Source organism: Denticeps clupeoides, chromosome 1, assembly GCF_900700375.1.
Source record: "Denticeps clupeoides chromosome 1, fDenClu1.1, whole genome shotgun sequence".
NCBI lineage: Eukaryota > Metazoa > Chordata > Actinopteri > Clupeiformes > Denticipitidae > Denticeps > Denticeps clupeoides.
Genome location: NC_041707.1, coordinates 4,150,263 through 4,173,545, shown reverse-complemented (window position 1 = coordinate 4,173,545; position 23,283 = coordinate 4,150,263). Strand labels below are relative to the sequence as shown.

The window sequence follows — 23,283 nt, the reverse complement described above, 5'->3', positions numbered from 1 at the left end:
CATGGTAACAGCCTGACCTTCACCTACCTGTGGAGCAGCTTGTGCGTGGGGGTGTGTGAGTTTCCAACCCACCTGCTGTTCCTCAAGCCTGCGTGCAGAGCATGCTGCCAGGTCGGTGATCATGATCTTCCAGCCTCTGTCCCTCCCACCATGAGTCTGATCCAGTACAAGGCCACGGACGGACTCCAGAAGAAGCCGAGCGGCGCATGGGGAACTCTCACAGGAAGGCGTGTCTCGGGCCGCACCCTCTTCTGGTGCGTGCGTGGATGCTCAGTGGTGGCAATCCCCAGGGAATAGAGCTATTGTATCGGAGTCGGAGAGGAATTCCCACTCGCAGGTTGGTGGGAAAACACAGATTTCCAGGAATGACCAAACCAGAGCTGCATGTGAAAAGGAACAAATTTGTCATTTATTAATATCAGAAGCTCTGATTGTTGTCTTGGAGCATAAAAGCGATTTAAGCGATTTAGTCTGAAGGCTTCTATGGGGCCTTCAGTGCTGCTTCAAACCTTTGCAGTGTTTCTCTTAAAAAAAAAAAAAAAAACTTATCTCTGCAATTGCAAAGAAAGACTATAAATGAAACTTTTTTTTTAATGTTCAACTTACACGTGATGCCTTCTTCAGAATCCATCTAGTTTGTTCCTTTGTGAATTACTCGTCTGAAGCCAAAAAGATTTGGCAGGCAGAGAGGAGAATTATTTTTTGTATTATTATTTCTCTGATGTCCTTTGGAAAATTTGAAGGACTCATTTAGGGTGCTATGGAAACGGCGGTGCTGTAAATACACTGAGAGACAATTTCAAGATGTCACGAAAGCAGATAAAGCGCCGTAGCCTTGCTTGTTAGTCTCGTTTTCCCCCATAATCCATTGTTCCCAGCTGGCATCCCATGTCTGACGTTGCCACCAGAGTCTAGGAGGACACCTACGACTTTGAACACGTTCTCCACGTACAACAGATTGAAACCAGGTGTCCACCGTGTCCACAGCGATGAGGTCATGAGACGAAGGGAAATAAACTGTAGCTGTGATCTGGAATCTTCCTCATGCAGGTACCCAGTGGACGTTCTGGACATGTTCCTCCACAGACGTGCTCATCCAGTAATAAAAACTTGCGAAATCACACAAGGCCAACACATGTGGTCTCAGGGACGTTTTGTCTCCTTGAAACCAAGAAAATGGAGACTTTTGTAATCAAGGTGCTTCTTTTGAAGCCTTTTGAAAAAACATTTACAGCATTTACCAGACGCTCTTATCCAGAGGGACTTACAATCAGGAGACAGGGACACAATGGTAGTAAGTGGGACTTTGAAGTCTTACAGTTCCTAGGCAAGTGTCTTACCCGCTAGGCTACTAGCACCCACCCTTCGTTTTCCTGCTTCCCTTTTTTAATATTAAATACGCACATCTCTCAACCCGGCAAACCTACTGGAGGCCTGCGGGGAAGCATGGACCCCTGGACCTGGAGAACAGCGGTGAAATGAGGGAGCAGTCAAGCTTCGTGTTTTCTTCTTTTTTTAGCCATGTTCAGTCCAGGCCAAAGGTTTGGACACCTTCTCATTCAACGTGTTTTCTTTATCTTCATGACCATTTACGTTGTTAGATTCTCACTGAAGGCATCAAAACTATGAATGAACACATGTGGAGTTCTGTACTTAACAAAAAGAGGAGACGTGGCCTCCACAGTCACTGGACCTGAACCCAGTCGAGATGGTTTGGGGTGAGCTGGACCAACAAGTGCTAAACACCTCTGGGAACTCCTTCAAGACTGTTGGAGAAGCATTTCAGGTGACGACCTCTTGAAGCTCATCGAGAGAATGCCAAGAGTGTGCAAAGCAGTAATCAGAGCAAAGAAACTAGAATATAAAACATGTTTTCACTTATTTCCCCTTTTTGTTAAGTACAGAACTCCACATGTGTTCATTCATAGTTTTGATGCCTTCAGTGAGAATCTACCAACGTAAATGGTCAGAAGGTGTGTACAAACTTTTGGCCTGTACTGTAGATGTATCATATTTAGTTATTTGGCGCTGTTGCGGACGGATGGTCCACTGCGGCGCCATTTTCAGGAGACACGCGTGGATTCCCTCGCTCTTGTTTATTCTGATTCCATCACCAGCTCGCTACTGGCTACTGCCGCTGCCAACGTGTCACATGCTTTCTGAAGTAAAGAGCAGAATTGGATCGGCCCCGCGGTGGCAGGCCATTGATTGTCTAAATTAGCAGCGTGAAGGTTATCTGACGGCAGAGAACAACAGGAGCCCGGCCCGGGGGGAGAAAAACACGAGACGTCTTCGAAGGCGCCGTGGGCGAGGGAGGCGAGCTTCTTGAGAGGCCACGTTGCGTAGCTGTACTCCGTCGTAGGAAAAGTCGAATGTTTCATTCGTGGCTGATGTGGCCAACGGCGTCCGCAATTTAAAGAAATCGTTGCGTGCGCACGTGCAGGTTTCTTTGAATAACGTCGTGAAAATGGAAAAGTTGGCGGTACACCGCTTATACCTGCTTATGGAGTATCGCACTGTATTTCCGCTCCGTTTGTGTGCAATTTAGCATGGACAGAAGGTTGTTTTTTTACGTTGCCTCGGTGAATGCCGCACGTAGGTGTCACCGTTCGTAAATGAAGGCCTGTCAGACGCTAGCCGGGCTCCTTTCTGCTGCTTTTAATTCATTTTTTTTTGAAAGATGGCAGTTCTGGCGCAGTTTACCTGCAGATGTTTTATTCTAATCTCTTACATATGTCTGCATATCAGAGTAGGTCAGTGTTGCACCCCTCATTTTTTGTAAAGAGTAATGGGGATTGTAAATTAAACCCCACAAATATTTCAAACAAGAATTTCAGGCTGAAATTCAAAAGAAATAAAACATTTTGTGTAAACATCATCTTCAGATGAACTTTTTTTTTTTTTTTTCAGCTAAAATATGCCATAGAGTCCAGGCCAAAAGTTTGGACACCTTCTCATTCAATGTGTTTTCTTTATTTTCATGACCATTTACGTTGGTAGATTCTCACTGAAGGCATCAAAACTATGAATGAACACATGTGGAGTTATGTACTTAACAAAAAAAGGTGCGATAACTTAAAACATGTTTTATATTCTAGTTTATTTGCTCTGATTACTGCTTTGCACACTCTTGGCATTCTCTCGATGAGCTTCAAGAGGTGGTTTTCCAACAGTCTTGAAGGAGTTCCCAGAGGTGTTTAGCACTTGTTGGTCCAGCTCACCCCAAACCATCTGGATTGGGTTCAGGTCCGGTGACTGTGGAGGCCAGGTCTCCACTTTTTGTTAAGTACATAACTCCACATGTGTTCATTCATTTTGATGCCTTCAGTGAGAATCTACCAACGTAAATGGTCCTGAAAATAAAGAAAACACGTTGAAACTTTTGGCCTGTGTGTGTGTGTGTGTGTGTGTATATATATATATATATATATATTATACACAAACTAATAAACCAATGAGAGCCAATAATATTTGTGATGTTTAATGAAGTAAACGGAGAGAGTGAAGCCAAGACAGAGAGCAAGGTTCTCACTGTCCAGCAGCTACCCATCAACATGGAACCATGAAACCAGAGGACAGCATGAGGTCTATTTGTAGAAAACCCGACCGTTAATCAACGTGGAAGCCATGGCTCCGCTGCCATCTGAAAGTGAAAGTGAAGTGATTGTCATTGTGAAACGCTGCAGCACAGCACACACGGCACGCAGTGAAATGTGTCCTCTGTATTTAACCATCACCCTTGGTGAGCAGCGGGCAGCCATGACAGGCGCCCCGGGGAGCAGCGTGTGGGGACGGTGCTTTGCTCAGTGGCACCTTGACGGATCGGGATTCGAACCGGTCACCTTCTGATTACGGCTCTGTTTACCCGCTAGCCAACCACTGCCCCACTGTCTCCCTGTCATGTCCATATTTCTTAGGATGTGGCAGAATACCATTATTTATTTTAGATAAAAGCACAGTAAACGTGTGAAGCGGTTTGAATTCAGACACGATAGACAGAGGGACTGTTTTCACAATGAAATGAGTGATCAGCGTCCATGTTTATCACAGCCAACACGCTGGTGTGCTTTAAAAGGTGTCCAGTGTCCCACATTTCACAGCAGACAATCTAATTCTGCGAATTCTTTCATTCGGCCTCAAGAGTAAAACACCCAGGCAGCAGATATAAATCCCCCTATAACCTTTACATTCAACAGTCTCCTGACCTGAGAACAGTGATGAATTACGGCTGTGTTTGAGTTACCTTCGGCCTCCGCAAGACACCGAGAGGCTTCGAGGACCATTCGGGACGCGCAGGGCGTTAATGACGATTCAGCGAGTTACAGATGGTTAAAGATGTCCGGTTTGGTAGTAGCCTAGCAGGTAACACACTCGCCTATGAACCAGAAGACCCAGGTTCAAATCCCGCTTACTACCATCGTGTCCCTGAGCAAGTGTCTCCAAGGGGGACTGTCCCTGTAACTACTGACTGTAAGTCGCTCTGGACAAGGGCGTCCCATAAATGCTGTAAATGTTTGCGGCCGGCACTGGAGCTGCTTTCTGTGCTGAGGTCATTGCTGTGTTTACCTTTTCCATAGTTGTGGGAGCCTGCCTCAGCTCACATCAGATGCTGGATCACTCACAACACATGGGCCTGAGCGTGGTCTGATGTTTCCACAAGTCCAGGTTTAGTCTACCGAGAGGACAACTTTGATATGAACATTTAATAACAGGCCTTCAAATTCAGAGTTTCACAGACTGCTGATATCGTGACGGCATCGTGATGGGGCAGTGGTGGCCTAGCGGTTAGGGAAGCGGCCCCGTAAGGGTCAGAAGGTCAGAAGGTTGCCGGTTCGAATCCCCAAACCGCCAAGGTGCCACTGACATTTACATTTACAGACGCCCTTACAGACGCCCTTACCCTTATCAGACGCCCCTACGACTTACAGTCAGTAGTTACAGGGACAGTCCCCCCCTGGAGACACTCAGGGTTAAGTGTCTTGCTCACGGACACAATGGTAGTAAGCGGGATTTGAACCTGGGTCTTCTGGTTCACAGGCGAGTGTGTTACCCACTAGGCTACTACCACCCTGACATGCCACTGAGCAAAGCACCGTCCCCACACACTGCTCCCCGGGCGCCTGTCATGGCTGCCCGCTGCTCACCAAGGGTGATGGTTAAATGCGGAGGACACATTCCGTTGTGTCACCGTGTGCTGTGCTGCTGTGTTTCACAATGACAATCACTTCACTTTCACTTCACATTCGCTGGTTATCTTGTGGTAGCCCCGCCCCCCAAAATGTCTGAATTGACAAACGACGTCAAATCAGACTGAACCTAAACCAGCCCGATAGAACGCGGTTTTAACGAAGGGGCGTGGCCTGTCCGGACCGGTAGGTAGACCTCCCGGGGCGTCACGTGACCGCGGAGAGCGAGCGAGCGAGCGAGCGAGTCGCGGCGGAGCTGCTGGTGCCGCGACGGCGACCTCGACGGCCACCACACATGTCCGCCCGGCGTCCCCGCAGATAACAGGATCAGCCGGCGCCCGGGACATTAACCGCGGAGACACGCGTGGGGCGAAGTGGCAGGTCGGCGTCTCTCTCTCTCTCTCTCTCTCTCTCTCTCTCTCTCTCTCTCTCTCTCTATTTACTCTTCTAATGACAAACGCGCAACTTTCCGCGCCGGACGAGGGCTCCGCGGGTCTCGCGTTTGTCCCCTCAGACAGAATTGTGTGGCGCCGTGTCGTGGAATCAACACGACGTGCGTAGTTCAGAGGAGAAGCAGCTCTCAGAAATCATTTTATTCTGATTTCTAATGGTTTTCTCCTCCTCCTGAAGCTGACCGGTCAGGCATGCGGTCATCTGATTATGTGTCTTTTCGGGTTTGAAATGTGATTAAATATAATAACGCACCAGGCTGGACCTCCGGTGTCCAAGCTGGAGCTGGACCTCCGGTGTCCGGGCTGGAGCTGGACCTCCGGTGTCCGGGCTGGAGCTCTTTCACCAGTGTCCAGGCTGGAGCTGGACCTGGACCTCCAGTGGAGTAGCCTTGTGGGTAACACACTCGCCTATGAACCAGGAGACCCAGGTTCAAATCCCACTTACTACCGTTGTGTCCCTGAGCAAGACATTTAACCCTGAGTGTCTACAAGGGGGTCTGTCCCTGTAACTACTGATTGTAAGTTGCTCTGGTTATGGGTGTCTAATAAATGCTGTAAATGTGTCCAGGCTGGAGCTGGTCCCCCAGCACTGGGTAGGCCTGGAAGGGACGTCGTGGTCATTATTTTTGCTGCCAAGTGGCCTTTCGACAGACAGTGGAGTTGGGCACCCGCGGGTGTGGCAGCTGCTGTTTACTTTTCTGTCACTTTTTCCACAATGGCAGTATGAAAGTCACAATGCATCCTTTATTCCGTCCTAATCGAGGGCGTGCTTCCGTCACCGGAGATGGGAGCGCGTCACGGCCACGACCCCGATGAAGCCCTGTGAAAATATAGACGGTTGCACGCTATTGTGGCTCCACGGACGCTTTGGCATAAATTCCCACCTGGTGCCGGGGTCACGTTTTACCTCGGGAAGTCCGAACGCTTCCGTACTGTACAGCAGAGGATGTGCTGGACCTGCTGGACCTGCTTCACTTAGGTGCTAAACATGGACGTTCACACCAGGGTGAAGACCACTCGCCACGTCCCACCGATTTCTCGCCGTCGGTAGCCAGATGGTTTTCCTTGAATAGTAAGTTTGTTAGGAGCTTTTGGAAACCGTGCCCGGAAGGGGCCTGTCTGTGCTGCCCACCGGTTAAAAATTGATGAGTTATTAATTGTCAGTGACTCTTTGACGAGCCAGAAGTTTGAACAGCGTGGATGCTGCATTATTTATAACAGGTACCGTGCGGCATCTGCTTTCAAGGCGGCACAATGGGGCAGTGGTGGCCTAGCGGTTAAAGGAGCGGCCCCCGTAATCAGAAGGTTGCCGGTTCGAATCCCGATCCGCCAAGGTGCCACTGAGCAAAGCACCGTCCCCACACATCTGCTCCCCGGGCGCCTGTCATGGCTGCCCACTGCTCACTCAGGGTGATGGGTTAAATGCAGAGGACAAATTTCACTGTGTGCACCGTGTGCTGTGCTGCTGTGTATCACATGTGACAATCACTTCACTAAAAAACAACGTCCGGGTCCATACAGAGGTTGCTACCGTGAAAAATTCTACGTTCAACCATCTCCGCGCGAGGATAATGGTTTGTAGTGATTACGGAAGATGCATGGAAACCATAGCTTGTAAATGGGAGAAATGGGGTGAAAGATGGCAAGATTAGTTTTGCGGGCGAAGTCGGATGAAAGTTTGTCCAATTTGGCCCGAGTTGAAGGAGAGGGACGATCGCTGCCGCTAAAGGAATTTGTCTGGATCAGAGGTCCAACTGCAATCACCATCCATCACCCTGAAGATGTGCAGAGGCCGTAGCTGAGCTGTAATGCGTCTATTCCCGCCGCTGCGCTGCGACCGCCTCGTGGCGTGTGTACGATTCTGGTTTTAGATGAGCGGTCAGTGGTACGCGTACTTTATAATGACCTCGGACTTACCCACGTTTTCCAGACGACTGTGTGGCGGCACCAGTGTTGCCAGAGTGGGCTTTTTTTCAGTAAAAAAAAAAAATGCTTGTTGAGAAATGCTTGTGCTAAAAAAAAAGATTGAATGATAAAATGCATGATGAAATTTGAGTATTTAAGTCGTAAATGTCCTTTTTTTTTTTTTTTATTCTGGAGGCATTATTAAATATTGTAGCAACAGCAGGCCCAGTTAGACACATTTGCTTGTGGAGATGTGACCTGACAGCACTATGAAAACATGAATTTAAGAACGCTGATCTTGTCCGAGTTTATTTAGTTTTTCTTATGCTAATGAGTTAGGTTCATTTGCCAGGCTATTTCACTAGATCTTTATCTCTTGCCATAGAGCAGAGCTTCTCTAACTTTTTTCAGGCCAGCGATCCCTTTAGGGGGAGGAACATTGTTTTAAATTTTTTAATTTTAGCGAGCATGACACGTTCCCGACCCGTGGACCGTTAGAAAATAAACGGTTCTTTAGATGTTTCAGTAGCTCTGGATCGAATTAGCATCAACTGGGGTCTGCACACAAATACGCTGAGAAGGGCGTCTACGTTCAACTTTGCGAGCGTTCTCTATAAAGAAACGTGGCTTGGTCACTGGTTGGGTTCTTTCATGCAAAACTGAAGTTAGGATTAGGTTTTGTTTAGTTGTATTCTGATCATTATAGTAGTCGATGATTACCGAGCCATTTCATTTCATCACCATCATCACAGTTTTACCATACGGCAAACATGCCCATTTCAGCCTCTGCCATGGCCCATCAATTGAGTTTAAAATGTTAACTAATTAATACACATTTTGCTAAGAATTAAGCATGCTGTAATATTTTAAACTCACACGCTAAAGGTGTCCATGGAGACACTTCGTGTTGAATTTGGTGACGTCATGCCCTGATAAAATGATTTGCTTTGTGCGGCTGGTGGTGTTTTCGGCAGGAACCTTTTTCCACCCCTGAACCAGCCAATCAAATCAGTTTTTACAATTTTCCTAAACACAAACAAGTTGGTCAATCAGACTATTCTGGGTTAAGCGGCTATGTTGCTTTGAGCGAGAAACGATTATTGGACACGCCCACCCTCAGGTGTTGATGCGGTGTATTCACGTGAGCCGCATTGATGCCGCTGGGCTGCAAGAAGCGAGAAGCCAGGGGAGTCACTTTAATTCCCATGGAGCCGCTCTCTCTCCAAGGAATTTGAAAGGAAGATAAGCAGCAGGAATTGGGTTTTCCTCGGCTTGTCTATACTACTATGCCATCTTGGGCTGCCTGGGCGAGAAAAGCTCTGTCCTCGTGACACTTATCTTCGTCAGAACTTCACTGCACGTCTTGGTCTTAGAAGGAACGTTTTCATCCATTCTTTCAGTAGATGTCAATTTGAGTCCTTTCTGGTTTGCTGTTCTCATATTTTCCTGTCTTTATATGATGCTTTCTAAAGACTCGATGAACAAGCTCATCCTCGTATCCCTCTGATCCCGGTACAAATCCCCCTTCGTGGCAGCTCCCGCCAGCTCGTCTTTGTCAGGCTGCTGGTTGTGGCTGTGTGACGCGGCGCTCCGTAACACCGAGTCCCCCCTCCGGGCCCCTGGAGACAGCTGAATGAACACATTCCACACTCAGATGGTGGGGAAGGGGGCTGCTGTTCCCCACGGTCCCCTTCAGGTCTCTTCAGTCCCAGAGGTGAATGAAGCGTTTCTGCCTGAGGGTTTTTTTTTTACAGTGGTGGATGAAATACACAAACCATTTACTGTAAGTGAAGTCGAGATACGATAAGAGAGAGGTAAAAATTTCACTCCGCTTAAAGTAGACCCTTTAACATCTGCTTTAAAATATAATTAAAGAACCATTATAATCGAAGTAAAGCACTCCAAATGGCCTATTGTTTAATTAATTGCTAAATATTCTGAGTTCAATACACTGAATGCAAACCATTTCCTTTATGTGGCTATGAAGTAATAGGACTTGTAAACGGTGAAAGTGAAAATTTCACTTTCTGAGATTACTTAACATTATGATATGAGTTCCCCTAGCCTGTCTATGGTCCTGCAGTGGCTAAAATGTTTTATATTTAATACACTCATAAGTTACACGCATAATGTAGTGGAGTAAAAAGTAGGATGTTTAACTTTTAAATAGAAATACTTCAGTAAATTTACTTACTTAATGTCCACCAGTTTTTGGGGCTGTAAAGGGGTTGCAAGGGTGAGTTTCATGTCACATTAGCATGCAATGTGTGAGGCCACGAGTTTCTTGAAGCCTCGTCCAGCGCACCAGAGGCTTCATCATGCTCCACTCATCCGCCTAAGGGCGCTTTGCTTCCCCCTTGCCTGTCAGCAGCTTGGAAAGAGACGGGGGAGCCTTCCATCCCGGCTGGAGTCTCCGGATTAGCGCGGCCAGAGAGCCGGAGGCTGCCGGGAGAGCTCCTCCCGGCGCGAGAGCAAGATGTATGACCTTTCGGCGGCGGCGTTGGAAAGAACCGCTCCTGTCGGCGCATGGCCTCTCGGACTTCTAGCGGACCTGTAAATGGCAACTGTGATTATTTTTTTTTTTGCCGGTTTCAGACGACTCTGAGCTCATCACACCAGCCCACGGCTCTGCTGTACCTCACTGTCCAGGGGTGGTTATAACAAGGAAGCGCTTTGTCATTTTTACCCTCCTTTTTGGTCGACTTTCCAAGGTTCCACTGTGAGGAGCTCATTAGACTGCCCCCCGGCTGTTAAACCACCCTATTATCGGCCTCGTGGCTTCCCCCAGACGTCATCTCGGTAGTGACCTATTCAGCAACACGGGCGTTGCATTGCCTAAGTTCAAGTGTCTTGCATCTCTCAAAGGCGGATGCTGGGTTTTGCTGTTTTTATTATTCTTCTAAAATTATGCTCTATCAGGAATACAGAAGTAACACATGTGGCACCACGTGACGTGTAGTTGACTGCGCAAAGAGTGAAATGGCGGGAAACCAATCCTTTTGCACGAGCGGAAGTGAATAGGCATGTAGGATTACCATGACGTAGCGCAAAAACATGGACACGTCCAGGAAAAAGAGGATGTCTGGTCACTCTGTTGGTTGTGGCCAAGGTGACATAGATCAATGGAAGCCACTCTGTAAGATAAGGTTCAGTCTGTAAGTTTCTTGTAATATAAAACTTTCACCCAGCCCTATTGTTAACGTAGTACAGTACGTTCACATGTACATGTTGCATTAACACGACAACCAATTGTGACAACATAGCTGCTTAATCTGCAATAAACCCTGATTGGCCAACGAGTTCGGCGAAAATTTGTATAAAAATTTTAGATTGGCTGGCGCTTGTTTTGTGCTTTATTTAAAAAATAAATAAATAAATAAAAAATAAAATCTTTATGCTGCATGCACCACAGTCAAAGTTATATTGATGGACCCAAATTTCAGTTTGGCGGTGTCACCCCGTTCAGCGTGAGCATAACATTACAGCCTCACACTTGTCTTTTATAGCAAGCTTTAATAAGTCAATAATTTTTTATTTTTTTTTTTGCAGATAATTATTTGCGATCAATCGCAATTAATTTTTTGTAGAGCCACAGTCCTAGTGCACACAATTAGATTGCAAAAAATGTATGTTACTCTTTATTATGAATCCATCACTACGTGACTTGGGGAACTTGGGGATAATAATTGTCATCTAATTTGGATGCTTGCCAGAGAAACGCCATTCCAGCTTCCCAAGAGCATATTGTTTTCTATTGGCTATTTCATTTGTGCCCATCAGTCTCTTCCTAATTAAGCTAGGCTGGTCCAGGCCGAGCCTGTTTGACAAGCGCATCATAAACCATTTCCTTTGCTCCGATACCGCCCTAGGGCTTTTTTGCCCTAGTGTAACTGGCTTAGCGTAAATTTCCACAAGTAATCCAGCAGGCTGTTCATTAATGCTGAGCTACTGCACTCTGCCTTGAGTTTACATGAAGGTTCATTGAGCAGAAAATGAGCTCAGGCGTGTTGAAATAATTTCAGAATGTCAAATTAATGAGGCTGTTGTTTTGTTCATTGACGGCTCATTTTTATGATGTAATTAATCTTGAGCATCGCTCAACCTAAAGTGTTCTGTAGGTGCTGGCTGATATAATTATCTATAACTCACGTATATATACACTGAATAGGGCCTAACATTACCACCAAAACAGCAGTGATGTGGACTAAAAGACTAATCACATTTCTTATTAAACACGTGACTGGGGGAAAATCTGTTACTGGTGTCATTTAAGACTTAAAAGTTAAACTGTTTTAAAAAAAAAATATCTTTACTGAATGTAGTGTAGTATTTTTATTGCCCAGAGTAATTCCATGTGAAAGGATGCAGAATTGTGTCATAAATTGCAGGAACAGCACACCACAGAGGTGGGGCAGTGGTGGCCTAGCGGTTAAGGAAGCGGCCCCGTAATCATAAGGTTGCCGGTTCGAATCCCGATCCGCCAAGGTGCCACTGAGGTGCCACTGAGCAAAGCACCGTCCCCACACACTGCTCCCATGGTGCCTGTCAGGGCTGCCCACTGCTCACTCAGGGTGATGGGTTAAATGCAGAGGACAAATTTCACTGTGTGCACTGTGTGCTGTGCTGCTGTGTATCACATGTGACAATCACTTCACTTTATTTTACAATTCCACTCTGCAGCCTCAGTTTGATGTAATGGGCCCTGCACTCCTGAATTCGATGTTTGCCTGATAAAATATCGTTGAAATTGGATAGCCGTAATATCAGTTATCGACTGGCAATAATGTTTGTGTTCTTTCCAGATCATTGGTGTGTGGATTCATAGATTTCGGAGACCTCAGGGGAAAATCTATAGGTTTTGTGTACTACGTAATGGACCTCATTAACAACCTGCCAGCTTGTCCATAGTTCACTCTATCTAGGGGTGCTTCCGTATTTTACACTGAATACTTATACTTTTGCAAGTTTTTTTTTTTTTATTTTATTTTAAATTCTTCAAAATGTTAATGTTTTAGCCCCATTGCTACTTAAGTACATGGTAGTCACATCATCGGTTTCAGTCTTGAATGTACCACAGGAGGTCTGAATCTTTGGGGTCTTGCCCCTTGTCTTCAAGTATTCACTTTTCGTATATAAATCTTTATCTTCCATCCTTCCGTATGCCGTAGAAGAGACCAGCCAAGCAGTCCTTCTTCCCACGTGACGTGCCACAAGATGAGTGCCAAATCAGCAATCAACAAGGACCTCTTCATACCGCACGATGAGAAGATGCTAGCAGCTGTGCAGGTGAAGAGGAGGACCAAGAAGAAGATCCCATTTCTGGCTACAGGTGGACAGGGGGACTACATGACCTACATCTGCCTCTCAGGTAATGCCAACCCTGTGGGGTGTCAGTTTTCTACACGATTTCTATTAGTGGCTGTGCTCAGAACACCTCGGCTGTTAAAAAAAACATTTAAAACATTAACTTTTATAATAACTTTTAATGCAAAATGACCACTGGGCACATCATGACAAATCATGATATTTGTCATATTCCAATCGATTATGTTTGTCTTTTGTCTTCCATTTAATCTAATATTAATTTATGGTGAAAATAATATTATTTTGTTGTGATTTGCTCCCCTGAGGATTGAATGGGTGGCGCTGTGCTGAGAAGTCGCCTTCACACCGATTGTGCTTATCGGTGTATCACAAAGACAAAAGACTTTTTTTTTTTTTTTGGTTAAGTCATAATATCTATGAAACTGGAAAAAAAAGTTTAACAAGTGCAATGCAAAAAATATATTGTTTAAGTATTTTAGTGTTATTACTGCAATAATGTGTATGTGTTGATGTCAGTTATAAGGTATTATAACAGGACACTGTGGATGTAATGTTTATGCCGCTGTAATATTGTCTAGGGTTCTCTTTGAATTCGGTTGGAAGGTGTAACATATTTTTTGGACCAATTCAACTTAACTAAGATTCAGCGCTCCACACCCTTTTTTATCGTAACAATGTATGCCTTCCTTGCATCATGCAAAAACAACCCTGTCCTTGAGCCGCGGAGAAAATTGAGCTTCTTGTCGGATGCTGCCATCTGTCACCAGTAACGTCGTGCGATGCAGTGGTGTGAATTTGGAGGCATGGTTTTAAAGCAGCTTTCGGTCGCTAATGCAAGTCTTTAATCACACTGACAGCCCGGGGTGGGCATCCCCCCCACCTGACTGTACAAGGCAGCAAGGCCTGCCATTGTTAGGCCATTTTTAACTATTGTTGGTTTACATTTTATATAATCCATCACGGGCGAGGACTTGTGTGTAATGCAGTCTGGATGCTTGGTCCTTTGTTTGCCACTATATATGGTTCTGACTGATCTTTTTTTTTTTTTTTTTTACATTTGTACATTTACGGCATTTACCAGACGCCCTTATCCAGAACGACTTACAATCAGTAGTTATAGGGACAGTCCCCCCCCTGGAGCTACTTACGGTTATGAATCTTGCTCAGGGACATAATGGTAGTAAGTGGGATTTGAACCTGGGTCTTCTGGATTTTAAATAATTGAACCCAGTAATTCCTCTCCAGCACAGCCTTTATTATTTTCTGTGTTTTGACCGTCTTATAAGCGCCAATTTACTCAGTCACGATTGGAGGACCTATTACAGCCATCTTCTGGTGTGTGGGCAGAACCTAAAAATGGCTTGACGGTTCAGAACAAAGGTAGACCTCTGGACGGGCGGGTGCTCTTATGTAATGTTGAAACTCCATGCTGCTGTGTACTGACTGGCTTCCTTCATTAGATTAGTGGCCTTGCTGGTCCCAGTATGCAGCCGGAGAGTCAGGAGTTAATGTGCACGACGACAACTGCAGACGCCAGACTGGGAAAGTGTTGCTAATGGGGTATAAATGTGTCATTGTAGGGTATTTTTCAGGACTATTAATGTCCACGTATATGATATGAGCAATGGATTTAGCATTGGCTGCTTATTCTTTTTGCCACTGGGTCCTCCAGACGTATTTATTTGTTCGGATGATGAACCGTGTTTAAATATCAACGCATCCATCTGAGGACAGTTGCTGCGAGTGCAGTTCCGTTTGTTTCATCACCGGTTTTGCTGGCGACGCAGCAGCGTTTATTTACGGTGGTGGCCGGGCGCAGTGCGAGGCGGTGATAATGAAGTGATTAGTGATCAGGGGAATCGATTGGAGGTCGAGGCCTGGATGCCCTGTTTTATTTTTTCCAATATCATCCTTACACTCCATTTGTCATTGTGTTTAATGCAAACGTGAAATATACAGTAGTTTCAACTGAGAACAATTATTTGAGATTGAGCTGTGGTGTCTAGACACTCCTAACAGTTGAAGTTTCTCGCAAATGAAATCTTCCTTTGTGGGATTCATGCAAGTGATTTTAATTGCGTCTATGCTGCACATCATAACCCTCGCATAAATCTGGTAATCGGGCAGGCTGAGCATTATTTAAAAAAAAAAAATGAGCAAATAAAAATTTTTTTTGCTTCTAGAGGACTAATAATACATACATTTGTATTCATTTTATTTTTCTTTGTAGCTGGGCAGTAATTTATTTTAACCGTTTGTGTCTACACTGTTCAAATCCCCTGCTTTTGGGTCTGACCTTTTTGTGAGCGTAGATCATGTTTGTCTGGCCAAAACCCCTCCTCTATTTGGAGTACAGTTCCAAAACACACACACATTCTTGACGCCCCAGCTTAGGAGAGATCAGCAGAGGAAATGAGTATCAGGCTGCATGGCACAGTTGAGTCTGGGATTTGGGGACCACCAGTCTCTGGAAATGTCTTCATCCATGCTAAAACACTCAAGCGTCCCTGCTAAGTAGCCCCTTCCGATTATAGGCCTCACTCAGACTGACATGAGCTCACCTGGAGTGCCTGGAGGGTGGGTGGGGGTGTGTGAGGGCAAATGTTGCCTGGATGGTTGATTTGATCCGTCGGGTAGTTTGAGGTCCTGGCAGATGATAATATGCTGATCTGAATAATAGTAATGGTGATGAGCTCTTCCATTCTAAAGATGTTCTTGCTGGCATATGTAGTTTGTCATCTTCTCCCTCTGACTGCTCCCGTCGGGGATCGCCACTGCCGATCAACTGACCTGCTCGTCCACATAAGTGATTTGTCAAAGGTTTTCCGCTGGATGCCCTTCCCGATTCAACCCTCTCCTTCTAACCGGACTTGGGACCGTCACCAAGAAACGCACAGTCACACGTGTAGCGCCCTACAAAATTAGTTTCATTTCTTCATAAATTCTGTTATTTCTCCCTAATTTAATTCTTATTAATTTCATTAATTCCCATTATAAACATATTTATTCACCTAAAAACTGTATGATTATGTAGCGGATGAGGAAAAAATTTACTGTTTACTTTTGTAAACCATTTAAATGTAAATAATATGTGCATGATTAGAATTATCTCACAATGCTACACATTCTTCCATTTGTAAAGAATCAACATAAAAAATGTATCAAATGAATAAACATTGGGGAGACAATAAAAAGTTGTGCCCACTGTTAACCCTGTTAATAAAATCGCGTTTTGAATCAGCTGATTTGTTTGCTTAGTCTGGGCAAGTGGTCTGGATTCCACACGGACCGCCTCTTCGCCATTGCTGACCTCTAATTTGCATTGCGTTGGTGTGTGCGAAAGTCCCGTCTCAACAGGAAACACGTAGAGTGGGCTGTAGCGGCCAGAAATGCATACCTAATTCCACGTTTAACAGCGGGTTCCATTTTTTTTGTTGGATTCTGTGATTCCATCTGCATTTACCACATCGTGTCTGGGTTACATGTAGTTGGTTGAAATCAACATGTTTTCTCATAAGTCAAAAAATCTGATCATCATCCTAATAATGATTTCCCATTTTATGTGCACCCAAGTTATCTTGTATTAAAGAATTAGGCATAAAAAATGGGTCAGAGTCAGAAAAAAAGATTGACTGCTGTAATTTAAGGAGGTACCACTAGATGGCAGCTGTCACGTTCCCATCTAGGGGGGAAGGAATGTTTACAATGCGAACGTGGTGGATGGGGACAAGGAGGAAAACACAGACCAAACCAAAGTGCACGTTGACTTCCAGTCTCGGGCCTCCTCTTACGCTAGCAGTTGCAGATTAGCCACCAGACTATAAGCGTACAAACGAGTGGTCAAGTGACTATACTCTATGCAAGTTTCCAATTTGGTGGCCCTGTGTGGTCTTCAGAAGCAATTATACCAATTGATTAATTCAAAAGTACATTACTTTTAAATATATATTGATTTATATAATGTTCTGGTTGATTTATTGATCTAGTGCAGGGCCTGGTGAATGGTCTCAACTGTCCCTGGTCTGGTCTTGACAATGGCTGGAGTCCCTCCTTGAGAAGTCTGCTGTTGGATTTAAGCGAGACCGAGTGCCGCCTTTGGCCTTGTAACTTTGGGCAGATCAATCAGCCAGACAAGACTCATCACCTTGCAAGTTCCCAGCAGATGCATTATGCATGGACCTTTCTGCAGATGCGTCTACTGGCGGCGGGTGTCCTCCTTGTTCTTGTAACAGAGGTCTTGAGGAGTCAAGCGCCTTAACCGTCGTGAAAGTGAAGTGATTGTCACATGTGATACACAGCAGCACAGCACACAGTGCACACCAGTGTTGGGTGTAACGCGTTACTTTTTTCAGTAACTAGTAGTGTAAGGCATTACTCGTCTGAAAATTGTAATATTATTACAGTTTTCCTGAGCTAGTTACTTGCGTTACATTTACCAGTAGCACCTTCATCACACAAGGCACACAACACAGAGAACAGAAGGGAAGGGGAGGGGGGCGTGAACGGAACAGTGATTGGTCTGGGTTTGGCACGAGGGATCATTTACCATCACCGATTGGTCGACACCCGGCAGCAGCGCGGCACCCGCAAAGACAGGTGGGAAAAATGGAAAGCTCTTTTTCAGAGGAAGGTTCCCAGCAACAGAAAGCTAGTTTCGACGGGAGGAGATTATTAAGCTTGTTGCCTCGTACGAACTAGAAGAAATGTTACCTCTTTCTACCGTCGAATCGCTGTCTTTTCGAAAGATAATCTGCAAAATACCGATAGCAGGGACCGATTGCACAAGTACAGTTGTTTGTAATTATTTGTGCTAGACAGTGCCAGTCTGTTGTTGGTGTAATAAAGACCCTAAAGAACACTCCTCCTTTGTATGATCTCCCTCCATCTGATGTATCTCAGGCAATTATAGAGTAATTAAGAAAAAAAATGTAACTAGTAATATAACTAGTTACTTTCTCCAGGGAGTAATAAAGTAAAGTAAGGCATTGCTATTTTTGAGAGTAATATGTAATATATTACTTTTTGGAGTAACTAGCCCCAACACTGGTGCACACAGTGAAATTTGTCCTCTGCATTTAACCCATCACCCTGAGTGAGCAGTGGGCAGCCATGACAGGCGCCCAGGGAGCAGTGTGTGGGGACGGTGCTTTGCTCATTGGCACCTCAGTGGTACCTTGGCAGATCGGGATTCGAACCAGCAACCTTCTGATTACGTGGCCGCTTCCTTAACCGCTAGGCCACCACTGCCCCTATAAGTGTGGTCCTTGTTCCAGATCTGAGCGGCTGTTAAAATTCAGACCCTCATGGCTTGTGCTGACCCTTGTTGACATTGGATTTATTGTAATTTGAAATTATCTACATGTTTGACTAATGAGCTTAAAGCATATACGGTCTTGTGTTGAATAATTAACAATTGTTTTTTTTTGAGGGGGGAGGTTTGCAAAAGGTAAGTGTGTGTGGGGGGGGGCTACAGTCTGACATCTAATTTGTAGCATCTGTGGCGTGCATAATAACATGCCGTACCCTGCGACGTCGCGTCCATGGGAGTCTCTGGCGGCTCTCGGAGACATGTCCTCCCCAGAAGGACCGCTTTTATACCGCTTCTCTTAGGCCGTTCCTGGTGAAGCTGGCCTGCTCGATGCTTCTCATCCTGGCCGGTGCGGAACAAGTGAGCGCGAAGCACCGGCGTGACGTGCTGCCAGAGCCGCATTCCTGGAATAGCAGGGCGGCAAACCAAATTTCTTCATATCCTCCACAGCAGGTGCTCCCGACCCCGAGGGCCCCGGGCCCCACTTTCGGCCACGTTCTATTCTCTCCTCATTTCTCCTGCTGGTGCCACGTCTGCTGCGCATGGGAGGAGAAGGTCCGTCGGCCGTAGCCCTCCATCATGTCTGTCATGCCACAATCCATCACCCGTAACGAAGATATGGATGGGGACTAATATGGATGGGCCTGGATGTCTCTGGTGGGAGCTAATGGAGTGCAGATGGAGGGAGGCGGGGATCCACCATACAATTTGTACCCTGATTTTGAGGTCACTGATGGATGCCAACTAAACTGGAGACAAATCGGGAATTGTTTGGTCTTGTCAAAGAAGCTCATCAAATACCTAGGACACCTAGTCTCCAATAAGCTACAGTCAATGAGAACGTAGAGCACGGGATCACGTAAAGGAGATATCCATGTAAAGGTGGGCGTATCATATCCTAAATGATAATACCGGTAATCTTTTTTTTTTTTTTTTTGCCCAGGAAAACAAAATTTAATACTAATTTTATGGCGTAAAGACATGTTGTGATGGGGAAGGACATGTAGCTGTATTGCTGAAGAAGGAATTCAGCTATATTGGGTAGGCGATATATAGAAATTGATCTTGATTTATCTCTGCCTGTTCTACGTGCAATGTAGTAAATGACTATATTGTGTACATTGAGTATAAATCCTAATCGTATTGTTATTGTTAAATAGACAGCATGTTCTTCGCTTTCAGGGTTCACTTCTCTGCTTCGCTCAACCAAAAAAAATCTCCCGTTTTTTTTTATCTGAAGAGATACGAATTTGCGGCGATAAGTGAAAGCCTGTGCCATTTTGTATTAATTTAGGACATCTTCCTTTCCCTGTTAAATTCATTTTGTTGGAGTCATTTTAAGCAATAAGTTTAGCATTTATACAGTGATTTAGAGGATTTCAAGATATTTATCATGTATCACGTCATAGCATAAAAATATCTTAATATTATTTTTGGGCTATATATTCACTTGTCCATCCAAGCCCATCTTGACCCACAATTTAAAAAATTTTAAGACCATGATCATTTGGTCACATTTGTTGTGTCCTGATTGAAAATGGTTGTCCAAGTGCCAGTGGATCAAATATATCTATTCAAATTGCTTAGTGCAAATCCCAGCCAGTCGGGTTCAGCCCTCTTGGCTGTAGTCAGCGAGAAACAGTGATTGGTTGCTGCTCCTGTGTTCCATGCCATGTGTAAATATGCCCCAAGCCGGTCATCATAATCGACCTGTATTTCCTCCCAATCGCTCGATTAATCGATTAATCACTTAGCCCTAGCTGGTGGTCCGCTTCTTGTGTTCCATGCTGTTGCTTCCATTTCCTTCTCCAGTTGGATTGGCACAGCCGGGTTCGTTGGCCTCCATATTTTCCCCCTTGTGCCTCTCCAGCGCTTGTTTTTCAGCGGCTGTCTGGCTGCTGTGTGGCTGCTCATGTTGTGACTCAGAAGGTTCCTCTAATTGGCCAATTTAGAGAGACTCTAGCTCCCCAGGCTGCATTGTAGATGTAGCCTCTCGTTCCCTGGCCAGTGTTTAGCTTGCCCTCGTCCGTCCGCTGCCTGAGAACATCTCTGGCAGCCTGTCTGTTTTTTTTTACGTGTGGCGTCTCGTTCGTCCCTTTTGTAGCAATAATGGACCTAGGAGGACCATCTCCTCCTGGCTCACCTGCTTTCTAAGTCCTTTAGGTCCTTTAGTGTTTCTAATCCCAGTAGTAGAGAAGCGAAAACTCCATTTCTTTTTCCCTCCTGTTTCTTTCTCATGGCGATAATTTGTGTTGGTTTGAGTTTGTAGAGGATTTGCCGTCTTGATGTGTCAGACGGATGCTCGCTCGGTACCTGGGAATTGGTGCGAAATGAGTTGGAGGAAATGAAGCCCGCATTGGGGAGAGGACCTATACATCATTTCCCCCAGACTGCAGACAGGGCCACCGAGCGGCTACGGCACGCGGGATTCGTGCCGAATGGAGTTGGTGTGGAGACTGATGTCCTCACGTTTTTAAAGTGCCACTTGCACGCGGAGGGTTTTGTCATTGTTGGCCAGCCGCATAGTCAGCGTTTGTCCTGCAGGATTGGCTTCTACAGTCCCATCAGATCTCATTTAGCATAAACTTTATCCCAAACACAACGTTCATAAGAATCCTGAAAACATGGCCCGTGTTCATTTCATTTAAGCCACTAGATGATTGGGTGGATGAATTTGTAAGGATTCTAAAAATGATTCATAAAGATGTATATGCCTGTTTTTTCAGATCCCCTCAAAAAATGTATAATATAAGAAAAGCAATAAAAATCCAAAATGGGGAAGACACCAGCAGTGGTGGGCAGTGGTGACCTAGCAGGTTAGGAAGCGGACTTGTAATGGGAAGGTTGCCGGTTCAAATCCTGAACCACCAAGGTGAAGTGAAGTGGTTGTCATTGTGAAACACTGCAGCACAGCACACGGTGTCACAACGAAATGTGTCCTCTGCTTTTAATTATCACCCTCGTTGCGCATCGGGCAGCTATGACAGGTGCCCGGGGAGCAGTGTGTGGGGACGGTACTTTGCTCAGTGGCAGCTTGGCAGCTCGAGATTTGAACCGGCAACCTTTCTGATTGCGGGGCTGTTTCCTTAACCACTAGGCCAAGGTGCCACTGAGGTCCCCTTCATCAAAGCACCGTCCCCACACACTGCTCCCTGGGCACCTGTCATGGCTGCCCACTGCTCACCAAGGGTGATGATTAAATGGGTTTAAGTAAGAATGCACCAATCTGGCTTTCTCAAGTTCGATTACACTTCTTGGTGTTTGGATATCGGCCGATCCTGTGAACAGATATTTAATGAATTAGATGACTGTCAGATCGGTGCTTCCCCTAGTTTTAACTGTCGTTAACTTTTTTGGTTTTATCTTTAACGCTGAATAAAATCCGATCGCCGTCACTGCATATTACTCATGAATTGCAAAGGTGGCTTTTCCAACCGGAGCAGCGTATCCTCACAAAGGAAGACTGAGAGACAAGATCTGTAGGACTGGTAGAAAAATGGAAACTGGTGAAAGTAAAGCAGCTGAGCACATAATTTCCTGATGCTCTGCTCTTATATGGCAATATGGCGCCCCCTTTAAAAACCTGCTTTAATTACTGATTTCAAATGATTCAAACATGCGTTTGGTTCTGTATTGCTGCCTTGAACGCAGCTATGAAGGCCAGATGCTGTTTTTTAAAGCTTTCAATCTTGAGTTCCTCAATTTTGTTTGATTTCATTACTATAAAGCCATTTATGAGTCATTAACATCCTCCAGGCAGTGTATTAGTGTATTATATGACTTTTTTTATGTTAGAAAATGGCCTTTTTATCTGAAATGCTTCATTAGAAGAAACCATGTGTGCTGGGTAGAGCTGTGCAAAACTATATATATATATATATATACACACACACACACACACACACACACACACACACACAATAGTTCAGTTCCAAATAGATTCAGAAAAAGAATAAATAAGAAAAGTGTAAGCATAACCAATCTGTTTAATTTGCATCACAAATCATGAGAATTTAGCAGGATCTGCTCTGCTCACCACTAATAGAGCTGTGTTAAACAAACAGTTCAGCACTGCAGAATCACTTGGCTCTATTAGCTGCTGTGTTCCAGATCTACGTGGTTGTTAACCTAATATTTGCCACCATATTCCATATATGATTTTATAAGAATGGAAAGAGTATGGCCATGAGCATTTATTGAATCAAGAGTAAAATCATAACTGTGTCTTTGAGGTTTCCTGTCCTTAGTCTAACATCAGAACATGAACATGACAACCTTTTCTAAAAGATGCATGCCTCTTTTGGGGGGAAAATCAGTGCAGTAATAAATGTCATTCTCCCCTTTGGGGTCCCCCTTCCCGGCCCCTTCCCAGAATGCCCTAGGCTAAAGCCCTGAAAACAAAAATCTCTAACACAAATCTGTAATTGGAATGAAGAGTCCTGATGTCCGAATTGTTCTGTTTGGTTTACCGGAGTTGTGAACGAACGAGTTCACCGTCCGGGGTCTGCGGGTCTCATTTCATTTCATTATGTTTGGTAACCGGATCCTTATGTATTCATTCAGAACCTTACCATGTAAAGCCGCTTCTTTCACTTTGCTGTAGGGAGGCTGCAATTCTGTGCTTGTGAGGTTTCCGAAGACGACCCATTTCAAGTGACTAATCAGAAGATCCGCTGTCGTAAAAGGAGGAACACCCCTGTGAGGGAGTGGCATGTCATGGCACATTTATCAGCCAGCTACCCCATAAGTCGTTGTGGCCACATCAGCACACGGGTTCGGGGGTCTCCATCTCCACCTCACACTCACTTACTGGCTGTAGAGAACTGCGCCCTCCTGACTCTCTATCCATGGTGGGGGACATGGCGGTCACAGCCAAATACTCACGAATCATATTGTTTATATTGGTCCCCACAGCCGCTGCTCCCACCAATGAAAGTGAAGTGATTGTCATTGTGAAATGCAGCACAGAACACAGTGACACAATGAAATGTGTCCGCCGCGTTTAACGGTACGTGGGGACAGTACATTGATCAGTGTAACCTCGGTGGTTCAGGATTCAAACCAGCAACCTTCCGATTGCAGGTTTCCTTACTCGCTGGGCCAACCA

At 45.2% G+C, this 23,283-nt stretch overlaps 1 protein-coding gene across 3 annotated transcripts in view; it reads left to right on the top strand.

The window, feature by feature from the left end:
- The first annotated feature begins 109 nt into the window (after nucleotides 1-109).
- The window catches only part of stxbp6 (syntaxin binding protein 6 (amisyn)), a 67,213-nt gene continuing 44,039 nt past the window's right edge, over nucleotides 110-23,283 (top strand). The window contains exons 1-2 of one of the 3 annotated variants that reach the window (XM_028991021.1): nucleotides 110-337; nucleotides 12,712-12,911. In XM_028991021.1, the coding sequence (XP_028846854.1) occupies nucleotides 207-337; nucleotides 12,712-12,911 (331 nt within the window). In that variant the 5' untranslated portion in view covers nucleotides 110-206. Of the gene's footprint in view, nucleotides 338-5,276; nucleotides 5,373-5,400; nucleotides 5,568-12,711; nucleotides 12,912-23,283 lie in introns of those variants that run through there. The other 2 variants (XM_028991037.1, XM_028991028.1) reach the window with 2 other exon arrangements.